The sequence below is a fragment of the Bos indicus x Bos taurus genome, chromosome 22, assembly GCF_003369695.1.
Source record: "Bos indicus x Bos taurus breed Angus x Brahman F1 hybrid chromosome 22, Bos_hybrid_MaternalHap_v2.0, whole genome shotgun sequence".
NCBI classification, from domain to species: Eukaryota; Metazoa; Chordata; class Mammalia; order Artiodactyla; family Bovidae; genus Bos; species Bos indicus x Bos taurus.
Window position 1 is genome coordinate 11,311,202 of NC_040097.1, and position 12,518 is coordinate 11,323,719.

At 41.8% G+C, this 12,518-nt stretch overlaps 1 protein-coding gene across 11 annotated transcripts in view; it reads left to right on the forward strand.

Annotated features, from left to right (window-relative positions):
- Nucleotides 1-12,518, forward strand: part of DOCK3 (dedicator of cytokinesis 3) — a 304,174-nt gene that overhangs the window by 204,453 nt on the left and 87,203 nt on the right. For all 11 annotated transcript variants that reach the window (XR_003507883.1, XM_027523616.1, XM_027523617.1 and 8 more), the window contains one exon: nucleotides 5,270-5,395. Coding sequence is in view for 10 of the 11 variants with exons in the window: in XM_027523616.1 (XP_027379417.1) it covers nucleotides 5,270-5,395 (126 nt within the window). In the remaining variant the exon portion in view is untranslated. The remainder of the gene's footprint in view (nucleotides 1-5,269; nucleotides 5,396-12,518) is intronic.

Below are 12,518 nucleotides of genomic sequence, written 5' to 3' on the forward strand. Positions count from 1 at the left end.
TACATATGCATATATGCATGCTTTTAAAAGTCCTTTTCCCATACAGGTCATTACAGAGTACTGAGTAGAGCTCCTTGTGCTATACAGAAGGTCCTTATTGGTTTTCTGTTTTATACATAGTCATGTGTCAATCCCAGTCTTCCCTTTCCCTCCTAGAATCCGTAAGTTTGTTTTCTACATCTGTGACTCTATTTCTGTTTGGTTCATTTGTATCATTTTTTTAGTCTCTACATATAAGTAGTATTATATAATATTTGTCTTTCTCTGTCTGACTTACTTCACTTAGTATGGTAATCCTAGGTTTATTCATGTTGCTGTAAATGGCATCATTTTATTCTTCTTTTGACTGAGTATTGTTCCATTATACATATGTACTAAACTTTTTTATCCATTCCTCTGTCGATGGATGTTGAAATTGCTTACATGTCTTGGCTATTGTAAACTGTGCTGCAGTGAACATTTAGGTGTGTGTATACTTTCAGATTATGTTTTTCTCCGAATATATGCCCAGGAGTGGGATTGCCAGACCATATGATTGTCCTGTTTTTAAGTTTTTTAAGGAACCTCCATATTGTTCTCCACAATGGCGGTACCAGTTTACATTCCCATCAACAGTACAGGAGGGTTTTATTTTTTCCACACCTTCTCCAGAATTTGTAGACTTTTTGATGATGGCCATTCTGATTGGTGTGAGTGATAAATACCTTGTTGTAGTTTTGATTTGCATTTATCTGATAATCAGTGATGTTGAGCATCTTTTCATGTGTTTTTTGGCCATTACTTCTGACCGCAGTGTATTTTCTGCTCTTTCTGTGGTGAATTCCTTGTGCTTTGATACGTAACTTGAGTTACAGTTTGAATCCAGAGTGAACAGAAGTGTTGCAGGGTTTGTCACATTGTGAAGTCTATGTTTTCCTGAACAGAGACTGCATACCCAGCACCCCACCCCACAAAAGACACATATTAATTTCACTTTTCAGTGTTGGCATCACCGAGAAAGCCTGACACTAATGAGAATCAATGATTAGTCTGCCATTATCAGTCATTTGGAAACTAAAATAGAAAATCTTTATTTCAAAGCAGCTTTCATCTTAGTTCAACTTCTCCTTTTTTTCCTGCTTTTATTTTAAAACTGTGTTTAATATGTATCTAAATCTTGGTGTAATTGTACATGTTAGCATTAATTCTAAACTGAATATGAAATGTTTGATTAAATTAGAAGCACTGTTTAAAAATCTATAAGACCTCCTGAATAGATATTTTTCCAAAGAAGACATACAGATGGCCAACAGACACATGAAAAGATGCTCAATATCATTAATCATCAGAGAAATGCAGATTAAAACCACAAGGATATATCACCTCAAACCTGTCAAAATGGCTGTCATCAAAAAGGACACAAATAACAAATGTTAGCAAGGCTGTGGAGAAAATGGAACCCTCATATCCTGTTGGTGTGAATGTAGATTGGTGTAGCCACTGTGGAAAACAGTATGGAGGATTCTCAAAAAACTAAAAACAGAACTACCATATGACCCCACAGTTTCACTGCTGGGTATGTATCTGAAAAAGATTTAAATGCTATTTTGAAAAGATGCTTGCACCCCAGTGTTCATAGAAGCATTATTTATAATTACCGAAGTATGAAAGCAACCTGTGTCCATCACCAGATGAATGGATAAAGAAGATGTAGTGTATATGTACAATAGAATAGTACTCAACCTTAAAAAAGAATGAAATTTTTCCATTTGCAGCTACATAGGTGGAATTGAAGGGTATTATGCTAAGTGACAAGTTAGAGAAAGACAAAATACTTACATGTGGAATCTAAAATGTAAAACAAACTAGTAAATATAACAAAAAAGAAACAGACTCAGATATAGAGAACAAGGTCTTGCTTTCCAGTGGGGAGAGGGACATGGGGAGGGGTAAGGGACTAAGAGGTACAAACCACTATGTATAAAGTAAACACACTACAACAATATAACAGCAGAGAATATAGCCAACATTTTATAATAACTACAAAAAGAACATACCCTTGAAAGTTGAGACTCACTCTGTTATACACCTGATACTTACATAATATTATACATCTGCTGCTGCTGCTGAGTCGCTTCAGTCATGTCCGACCCTGTGCAACCCCATAGACGACAGCCCACCAGGCTCCCCCATCCCTGGAATTCTCTAGGCAAAAACACTGGAGTGGGTTGCCATTTCCTTCTCCAATACATGAAAGTGAAAAGTCAAAGTGAAGTCACTCAGTCGTGTCCAACTCTTAGCGACCCCATGGACTGCAGCCCAGCAGGCTCCTCCATCCATGGGATTTTCCAGGCAAGAGTACTGGAGTGGGGTGCCATTGTACCTCAATTAACATATAAATAAAAACCTGTGAACTTGTAATATACTCTTGAAGATAACTATCAAATTTACATAGAACCATGTTTCCCCAGATAATTTTTACCTTGAAACTATTTCATAACCTCTTTTATATAACTTTCTTTGTTTTAATGTTATAAACCTGTTGTAAATAAAAAAGTTGTCCTTGAAAGTGAAAGTCAATCAGTCATGTCCGACTCTTTGTGACCCCATGGACTGTGTCCATGGAATTCTCTAAACCAGAATACTGAAGTGGGTAGCCTTTCCCTTCTCCAGGGGATCTTTCCAACCCAAGGATTGAATCCAGGTCTCCCACATTGTGGGCAGATTCTTTACCAGCTGAGCCACAAGGGAAGCCCAAGAATACTGGAGTGGGTAGCCTATCCCTTCTGCAGAGGATCTTCCTGACCCAGGAATCGAACCAGGGTGTCCTGCATTGCAGGCAGATTCTTTATCAACTGAGCTATCAGGGAATCCCCCAAGTTGCTCTTAAATGACAGTGTAAAGCCACTGCAAGGCATGGCAGTTCTTAGAGTTGTTGAGAAGAACCTCTATCAAGATCAGCATATTTTCAGCTAGAAGGGTCCTCAGAGCAGTTCCAACCCAGAGGCTATAAAGTTTGAGATGCTCAGCTGGGAGTATTTGAATTCTCTAAAACTCTGTAGCATGGGGTTCCTCAGGGCCTCTCTCACTGGTTTTAAGAGCCCATTTTTCCTCATATGTGCCTGGATGCCAAGGAGCTACATACACGCAGTGTGCTGGAAGGTGAAGGGAGTTCATATCCCTCACCTAAAGCCGGACTAAAGCAAGAACCTTACTTTTTAACAAAACAAGTTGCAATTTGGAAGACTGTTCATGCCCATATTTATAGTGTTTTTTGCTGTATTTATGTATTTTATTTATAAAAAGCTACCCTTGGCTACAAGTTCTGAAGCTATGGTGTGTTTAAAACATGGAACACATTTTAAAAGAGGGATAGTGGTAATAATACATTAAAAGAAACAACCAAAAAGCAGTTTCCGCCATCACCTAACAAGGTTAGAATGCTGAATTTTGTCTTACTTCCCAGAATAACCAAAGTTTCCATGCCATTGTCAGTGTCTTACGATTTTTGTCCATGACTCACAGACACTGGCCACTTAAACAGCGTTAGAAGAGCACCCCTCCCTCTGTGCTGGGAGCACCATAGACTTCAGAGAGCCTCAATTAGGATGGCCCTACTGAGGGCAGGTCTTCGTGCGCTTGTGGGAAACCCAGGAGAATAGGCTGCTTTTCTTTGGAGTGTGTGTCTGACTGCTTCTTGGCCAGGCTTAACTTGGAAGCTGTTTGGAAATCATGTTTCAACTCCCTCATTGAGTAAATGAAGAAACTGAAGCTCGATCAGATACTTTAGTGGCTAAACCAGGGAGCCCAGGTTTCGGGATGCTGGGGAACAGAGAGGAGGGCAACTTAATCTCCCAGACCACAGTCTGAGTTTTAATAGAATAGTCCTCTGGGTTTTTGAGATGGTTTTGACTTAGATTCTTTTTTTTTTTTTAATTTAAAATTTTTATTTTTAACATATATTAATGTGAAGCATCATCTCAGGTCCAGGTGCCATGTGGAAAGTGATTGATGTTTCAGGGATGGGAGAAGGGTGAATACTGGGAGACATCCAAATTATAAACATTTGAAAAATCCTGGAAGAATACACATTTTCTCTAAGAAGAGACCTACACAAAGAATCTAATTTTAATTTGTTTTTTTGTTGCTGCGTATATTCAAAGTAATATTATAAGCAGTTTTCAAATAAACATAATTAATCTTTGACCCTATCAAATTAACTATCCACTTAGCTTATCTATTGGAGAAGGCAGTGGCACCCCACTTCAGTACTCTTGCCTGGAAAATCCCATGGACAGAGGAGCCTGGAAGGCTGCAGTCCATGGGGTTGCTGAGGGTCAGACATGACTGAGCGACTTCCCTTTAACTTTTCACTTTCATGCATTGGAGAAGGAAATGACAAGCTACTCCAGTGTTCTTGCCTGGAGAATCCCATGGACAGAGGAGCCTGGAAGGCTGCAATTCATGGGGTCGCTGAGGGTCGGACACGACTGAGCCACTTCACTTTTCACTTTTCACTTTCATGCATTGGAGAAGGAAATGGCAAGCCACTCCAGTGTTCTTGCCTGGAGAATCCCAGGGATGGGGGAGCCTGGTGGGCTGCTGTCTATAGGGTCACACAAAGTCGGACACCACTGAAGTGACTTAGCAGCAGCAGCTTATCTATATTTTTGTTTACTAAAAATATAAACAACATATTTTAATGTATGTAGTTCAATACCATTTACAGTCTAAGCATGTACTACTTCAATATAAAAAGAATTTTTTAAAAATTTATAAAATGTTAAATGAAATATTTTACTTTAGAAAATATTAGAAAGTGAACTTTAGAAGGGAATAAAATTAAGGTTTTTTATAAAATTCACCTTTAATCTCAGAAGTTAGTATATATATCTTGATACACAGACTTGAAAACAGTATCTAAGCTTTGTAGTATGCAACCTAATAAAGTGAGACAACTTAACTGATAAATATTACTGATGATATCAAGTAAATCATTGGGTAGCATATTCAGAACAAAAATTTAAAGCCATCATTTTAACATCAATTTTGGGGGTCTCAAATATGGTTATAGGCTCACTGAGAAAAGTTACTTTTACAATACTGTTTTTCTATTAGCTTTCTAGAATATCTCTTCAGAATAATGTATACTTTCTGCCTCAAAACTTTTCTCAAGAAAAATGCTGAATTTTGCACATTTTTATCTGGGGGGAAAAAAAGCTCTTTATGTGTTTTCTAGGGTAGAAGTGTGATTCTGAGTTTAAAAAAAAAAATGCTTTTGTTTTTGTAGGTCTTATCATTTCTCTGCAGCTTCTTCGTGGAGACATGGAACAGATTAGGAGAGAAAATCCCATGATATTTAATAGGGGATTGGCAATTACAAGAAAATTGGGATTTCCTGATGTCATCATGCCAGGTAGGCAGAACCTCTTGGGGCTGGGGTGGGAGAAGGGTTAGAAGAACGGAGTGTGGTGCTCCCCTTGTGAGCAGGTGGCACACCACACTGTGGAGGAGCCCCGCAGCCATTGACAGCCTCTGCAGCCAGAGTCAGGTTGCTGACTGCAGTCTGCAGCCAATGGCTCCTTTGGCTCTTGTTGGCATTTGTTCTTTTCCAGAAGCCCCCACATACCTTCACCAGGGCAACACAGCACAATCTGGCACTTGAACCTTTTTGTCTCTTCTGGAGACTGGATGTTAGGAATCAACACAGAGCTCCTCACAGGGATGCCTTTTTTAGACTCTTCTCTTCAGTTACATATCTTAGAAGAGAATCCCCTCGTAAGAACATCCTCTTTAAGGAAAATAATGCCTGTATTATTGTGAATAATAATACTCAGTGAATCCCAGTTCATGTAGGAGTAGCAGATTTATTTGTATCAGAAAAATAAAACTCAGTGAATCCCAGTTCATGTAGGAGTAGCAGATTTATTTGTATCAGAAAAATGAATCATAACAATGAAAACACTATACCCTATCAGGAAAATGGATTGGCAAATGGTATAGGTTAGGCAGTGTGAATAGTACTACCGGGCCAGTTTCTCAGAAAGTGTCCTAACCACTTTCACCTAATGCCCGATGGAGAGCCAGGGCAGAAAGTGGGAACGCATTGGCTCTCAAGTGTGGTTCCAGCAGGTTAATCTAAAGCTCATGCTTCCTAGTGAGGCAGATGCGGGTCAAGCTAGAGCAGTGGATCCAAACAGGCCATCAGAACCAGGGGGCTGTGGGGAATGAGGGGAGGATGGAGGCATGGCTCTGATGGATGGGAGGCAGTCTGGAACCAGAGAAGACGGGAACAATGAGAAGGAAGGAAGAACAAGGAAATGGCTCCTTGTCTGGATGAATTACAGGAGGCATGACCCTACCTTTTCCATTGAGTTTCATTCAGTGTTCTGCTAAAATTAAAAGCGTATTTGCTTTTGTTTAAAAGAGCCAAGCCAGGCTAGACTAAACTGTTAGTGACCACTCTAAATAATCACCTCTTTGGAATTCTCCATAGTGCTGAAAACTCCTCTTATTGGAAATATATGCCAGCATATACCCAGGGAAGAGTATAGCCTGAGCATACAGAAGGCCTTGTGATGGATTCCAGCTGTCCTTCTGCTCCCCATATTATGCCCAGACTTGTTTTCTGTCACTTTTATTCTCTCTCCATAGACACTGTGACTGCAGAGCAAGCTGCTGTGAACAGCCTTTGTCTCTTGCTCATGCATACAAGAGGATCTTTTGAATGACAGTCCTAGGGTGAAGTCCTCCACAGGACATGTCTCCCATCCTGTCCTGACAGTTTCTCAGCCTTCTGTAACCCTAATGATCAGGAGAAGAGCCCAGACATCATCCCTAGCTTCTTGGCAACATGTCACTGAAGAAATAATTGGTGATTACCAAAACTGATCCGATGATCATTTTTAAATGAGCTATCCAGGCTCATGATATGGAGTCATATATTCTGAAAGATATGCTTGAAGTCTTTTCTCTCTTTTAAGAACTAGTTTGTCTAAGATTTGGACATTGCCTTCCTCTTAACCCTCACACAGTCATAGAATCAAAACAAAGTGAGCAGAGACTAGAAAGAAACAAGCTTCAGTCAAAAATCTTTAAGCAAGAGTTACAGCATCCATACCTCTCCTGTGGAAAGAGATCTTTTTGTGAGCACTCTGAATCTCTGTGTCACTGGCACACAGGTTGATAAAGGGCTTCTGAGAAAGTTGGACATGACCTTGGAAGTAAGCAGTATCAGTATCATTGGTGAGGCAAGCAGAGTGTCAGGAGCATTTCCTCCATTGGGCAGCTGAGGCATCACTGTCTGATTTGCCCCACAAGACAGAGACACTGGCAGTCCTAGGGTGTCCAGACTGGGGCTGTGAATGTGCTCTTTGCTGAGTTGTCTGCTCTTGAAGGATCGAGTGCTGGAGCTGAAAGTGAGGTTGATTCACAGGCAGGAAGCAGTCCTCTATGTGTCTCTCCTCTCTTTTACCTTACCTCCTCTCGAGGAAAGACTTTTTTTGCACAGATTGTGTGCTAACAACTGACAGTACCTTTAATGCCCCCACAAGATACCATGAGAGTGGGTTTGCCCTCCTTGGGTGAGACGATAGGGCTGGCCCTGAAGGTTCTGCTAGAGCAGCAAGAAAAGTGTGCAGCAGTGTTTCCAGTTGTGGCCCACCTGTCCTGGGAAACCACGTCTGTGACAGGAAGTCCCTTTGTGAGGTCACCCTCCACCTGCAGCTGGTCCACTCTTCACCCGTGGGAATATTGGATCTGGGCTGCAATGGTCCCTCGGCCCTCATGGTGCTGGTATGACTGAGTTACAAGAAATTGCAGCTTCTTGACACATGGTCATAAGAGAAATGAACAATGAAATGAACTATGTTAATAACTGTGAGCATTTCAGCGCTGAAGTCTGAGAAATTAGAATACATGGAAAAATTAGAATGGTTCATATACTATGGCTCTTATTTTGAAACTACCAGCATTTGGGAGAAACTACTAGATACTCATTTGGAGAGGTCCTTTATGTCAGATGGCCCAGACAGGTCCTTGTCAAAGCATATTGACAGAGCTTGTAGGTCTGAGTTACAGCATTTAGACAAGTTCTAACCACACCAGTATCTGACACAGGATTTCAGAAAATGGCTTTCCAGTGGTCTCCTGTTGCTTTCCATGAGTGTGTAAGATACACCATGTGACTGCTGTGAATAGGAGATGTCCTACTCTTTGCCACAGCCAAGGCCCTGACTGCATAGGCATCCAGCTGTGTTCATGACTCATGGTAGTGAGCACGAGGCAAGACCACCATTGCTCGTGGTGTTCTGGGAGTCGCAGAGAAGGCACATAAACCCAGGAAACTCCATCCAAGATTACAGAAGAATAAACCGATGTGGGAACTTAAGCCTGATTTTGAAACTGAGCACCTAATAGCCTTTTGTTGGTTTATCGCCATATTTCTATGGGTAGTTCCTCCTTCCCTCCCAACTCATTTTAGTTCATTACAGAAACTAATAACTCTACAACACACTTTTACTCCTTGAGATTTTTTTCAAGAAAATGGAGAGGAAATACTGGAGCAGGGCAGACGTTTCAGGTGAATGAGCTTTCTGTGACTCACTTGTCAGCATTAGCCCAATTAGAACTTTCAAGAAAACTGTCAGCCAAAAGACTGTAAACTGAAAGGGAATGATTTAAAACCTCTTGCTCAAGAGTGGTCTGTACCCTCCTCCAAACCTCGTCTAAGCCAGCAGGGGGTGCCACCAGCTTCTCTGCAGTTTTCCAAGTGTCAGCTTTCCAGGAGAGTCTGTTCCCTGGAGTCAGTAGGAATGCAGAGCTGTCATAGCTCTGTGGGAAAGAAACCTTTTAACTTGTTTTCTAAGCCTTGAATTTGTAAGGTTATCATTTACCGTGGGCGTTGTGGGTCAAGTTTCATATTAGTTAAATGAGCTTCTCTTTTGTCAGAAGAAATCTGCCCTGTGATTTTAATATATTCTAGCTGATGGCTAAGTTTTTTTTTTTCCCTAAACCAGTATTGCTCTAACTTTAGTGTGTATCAGAATCACCTGCAGGGCTTGTGAAAAACACATTGCTAAACCCACCTCAAGAGTTTCTGATACAGGAGGATTGGGGTGGGACCTGAGCATTGTATTCCTCACAGGCTATCAGGTGATGGTTTAGGGCCCCCTTTGAGAACTGTGTCCTAAAGAGTACTCTGCTTTAGGGATGTTTTGCCCCTCTATGAATCAGACCTGGTACAAGCTCCTCTCTGGGTTGCCCTGACCTTGCCCTTTAGAAGGCAGCTATGCTGGCATGGCAGCCCTCAAGGGGGCCCCCCGACTCCTGCCCTTGTGCTCAGAAATACACTCTGTCCTTTGCTTTGATCCCTGATATAAAGTGCATGCTTCATCACCAACCTGCAAGTGATGTTTTTTTCTCTTTTCCTGTTTGTCTTAATTGTTCTTGTTTCTCTCTGTGCTGTCCCCTCATTCTCGCCCCTTTCTTTCTGGTGCAGAGATGAAGATAGTTGGGTGTAAGTTCCTGCTTTTGTGTGTCCTGTCTGCTTTTGCCTGCTTTGTTTCCATCTTCATTTGTTTCATGGAATGTTGCAATACTGGGGTGGGGTGTCATTTACATTATTAATCCTTCATCAGCCTCACCTTTTGGGATAACTGACACAATGTTAGAGAAGCTACCAGCCCAACCTAGAGACTGTGTATTACTTTAGGTGTTTATTAAGATCAGAGAAAACTAAGGACATGTTGGAATATTTAGAAAACCTTACAAAGCCCTAGGTGAATAGATACAGGAAAGGATTTTTATGAGATAGATCAGCTATTCCCATTGAAAAGAAAATGAGTAGTGCTTATCCCAAGCTGTGAAGAATCAGAAAGGCAGAAAGCTGCTCTTATCAGCTCTGCTGGACACATCTCATGACTTTTGAAAGAAAAGTTCTCCTCAAAAGAGTGATGACAGTATTTACCACAAGTAGATTCAAAAGATTGTGGTCAGTCTGAGTGTCACATGAAGCTTTGGCTGTATCTCTAAGGGATAGTTTAGGAATGATCACATCTGGTCCCACAATGGGTTGGAATATCCCCACATCCCTGACCCAAGAAAGGAATAACTATGCACAGTGATGTCACACCGTGTCCATTCCTGTCATTCTGTTAGAGCAGAGAACGTCACTGACTTTGTAGCAATAGAAACCAATAGAAGTGTGACATTGAAGACTTGGTTAGAAAAACAAAGAACCTGTCTTTCCTGGGTACTCTAAAGAAATCTTCCCAGAGCTTTTTTTTAAAATCTCTTCCTCAGAATAAGAGCTACTCCAGCATATAAAACTTTGGTCACATGTCTGAAACTGTCCATACAGGATGGTAGTTAACATCTCCACATCTCCGTGAATGCTGTCAGGAGACTCCTGTTCTGCCAAGAGATGGAATTAGCCCCATCCCGAGCAGGCTGCAGTGTCTCCTTGGAGAAGATGCGTTCTAGTTTTAGGTGGTCTTAAGGGAAAGAAAGCACTATCCACAGAAGCTCTTTCTAATCCTGTCTCGAATTGGACAAGTTCTAAATACTGTAGTAGTTAACACTATTATCCTTGAACCCAGAGCCTCACACGTGGTGTGAGTCATTTGTACAGAAGGAACATGAATGTAATAAAGAATCCAAGCAAGACGTAGTGCCCCCCAAACTCCAAGTAAGGCTGGCGTGTCTGGCAAGAGACGATCTTGCTAACAGAGACTCTGGTGCCTGAGCTGGACCTCGAAGACTCTGAAACCTCTGTAGAGGCTGCTTTCAGAGGAGACCTGCAAACATGTGATGAGCTGTTTCTCCAGAGTCACACTAGGATGCAGGTCTTTGGATGATCAGGCCTGGCCACTGAAGCACACGCTGTTCTCTGCTGGATACAGCTCTGTCCAAGTGCTTCCCAGCCCCCTGAGATTCCGGTAGCTGCAAAGCACCGCTTCCTTCTGAAACCTCTGTCTCTAAGGACCCCAGAATGTTTCAGGCCAATCCCTGACATCATCAGACAGCCTCAGGTCCCTGACCTGGCTCCCTCCCCAGCATCTGTTTTGTGTCGACTTCTAGGAATCTGGAGTGTTGCTGGGTCGTGACGCTGCTCTAGACAGTTGAACACTGTATCAGCAAACTATAGCCCATAGGCCAAATCCAGAAGCCTTTCATACTGTCTGCCAACTCAGAATGGTTTTTTACGTTTTAAAAGGGTTGTGAAAACAAAGAACATGTGGCCCACAAAGCCTGAAAGGTACTTACTATCTGGCCTCTTCCAGAAAAAGTTTGCCAGCCTCTGCCGACTCTTAAGTCCCTAGTTCTCTGACATGCAGCTTTACCAACAGCTGTCACTGGCTGCTGTGTGAAACTGAAAAAGGGACAAAGATTATTTATTCTGAAGCGCTCTTACAAGAACAGCCTCATTCATTCATCTTCCCATTCAAGAAACTCTGTTGCGTGTCAACTGAGCACCAAGCATTCAGAGATGTAAGGCACTGCTGATGCTTTTTAGAGGCTCTGCCAATGTTAGGAAGCAGAGGACACCTAGCAAATGCAATCAGGGCTGCCCTCCACAATACACACTCCCACTTGCTTCCAGAAAGCTTCCCCCCTCCATACCCGTCCCATCAATCCTCCATGCTGTCTTAAGAGCTACCCAGTTCCACACCCCCAGACAGACTTCACTAGCATCTTCCCAGCAGACCCACACTTTATGGTCCCCTGATGTTAAACCCTGGAGAGCATCAGAGTTACCTGATGCTTTTTAAAGATACAAGTACACAAGCCCCACCCAAGACCTACTAGAATCTCTAAGGGTGAATATTCGAAATCTAGTTCTAACAAGCTCCCTAGATGATTCAGATATACGCAGTGGTCTCCAAACTAATCACAGAAACTGCTGCTCAGGCCTTCTCTTTCCCATCCTTATTGTAAGGTGCCTGTCTTCATGCCTCTCCTGGTAATATTTCCCGGCCACTGGTACTAAAGTTTACACAAGCCTCCTGGAGACAGTATTAACCCATGATCCTACTAGTAGTCTTTGTAAACATGTAACATGCGATCAGGATAGCTGTGAACAGTGGGGACCCTGGGAAGCTCTCTCTAAGGCAGGCCTGGCTCATTACATCCTGGAGGTCTTCACATTTGTTTCTTCTAGTTCCTTGAGAATTAGTGGAGAGTTCAACTTAAATGATCCTCCAGAGAGCTTTTGAGGAGAAGGCCCCAGCTACATTAACTGTTACAAAGAGCTGTTTTCAAAATTGAAGCCATAATTTACAAAATTGCAACTCTTCTGACTGAGAATGGCCTTGGTTCTAGGCAGATCTATTCTGTAAATAAAGAGGAAAGATCTGATGAAATCAAGCTGCTTCACTGTGTAACTCAGAGGGTACAGTTATGTGTATTTACACATTTTCTAGATGATCACAAAAGGCATTCTATTTAAATAGAAAATTTTAAAAGAATGAAACCTGTAGGAATATCTAGCTCAGTCCTTCATTTGAAATTGGCATTCTGGTTTAAAATACCCTGGAGAA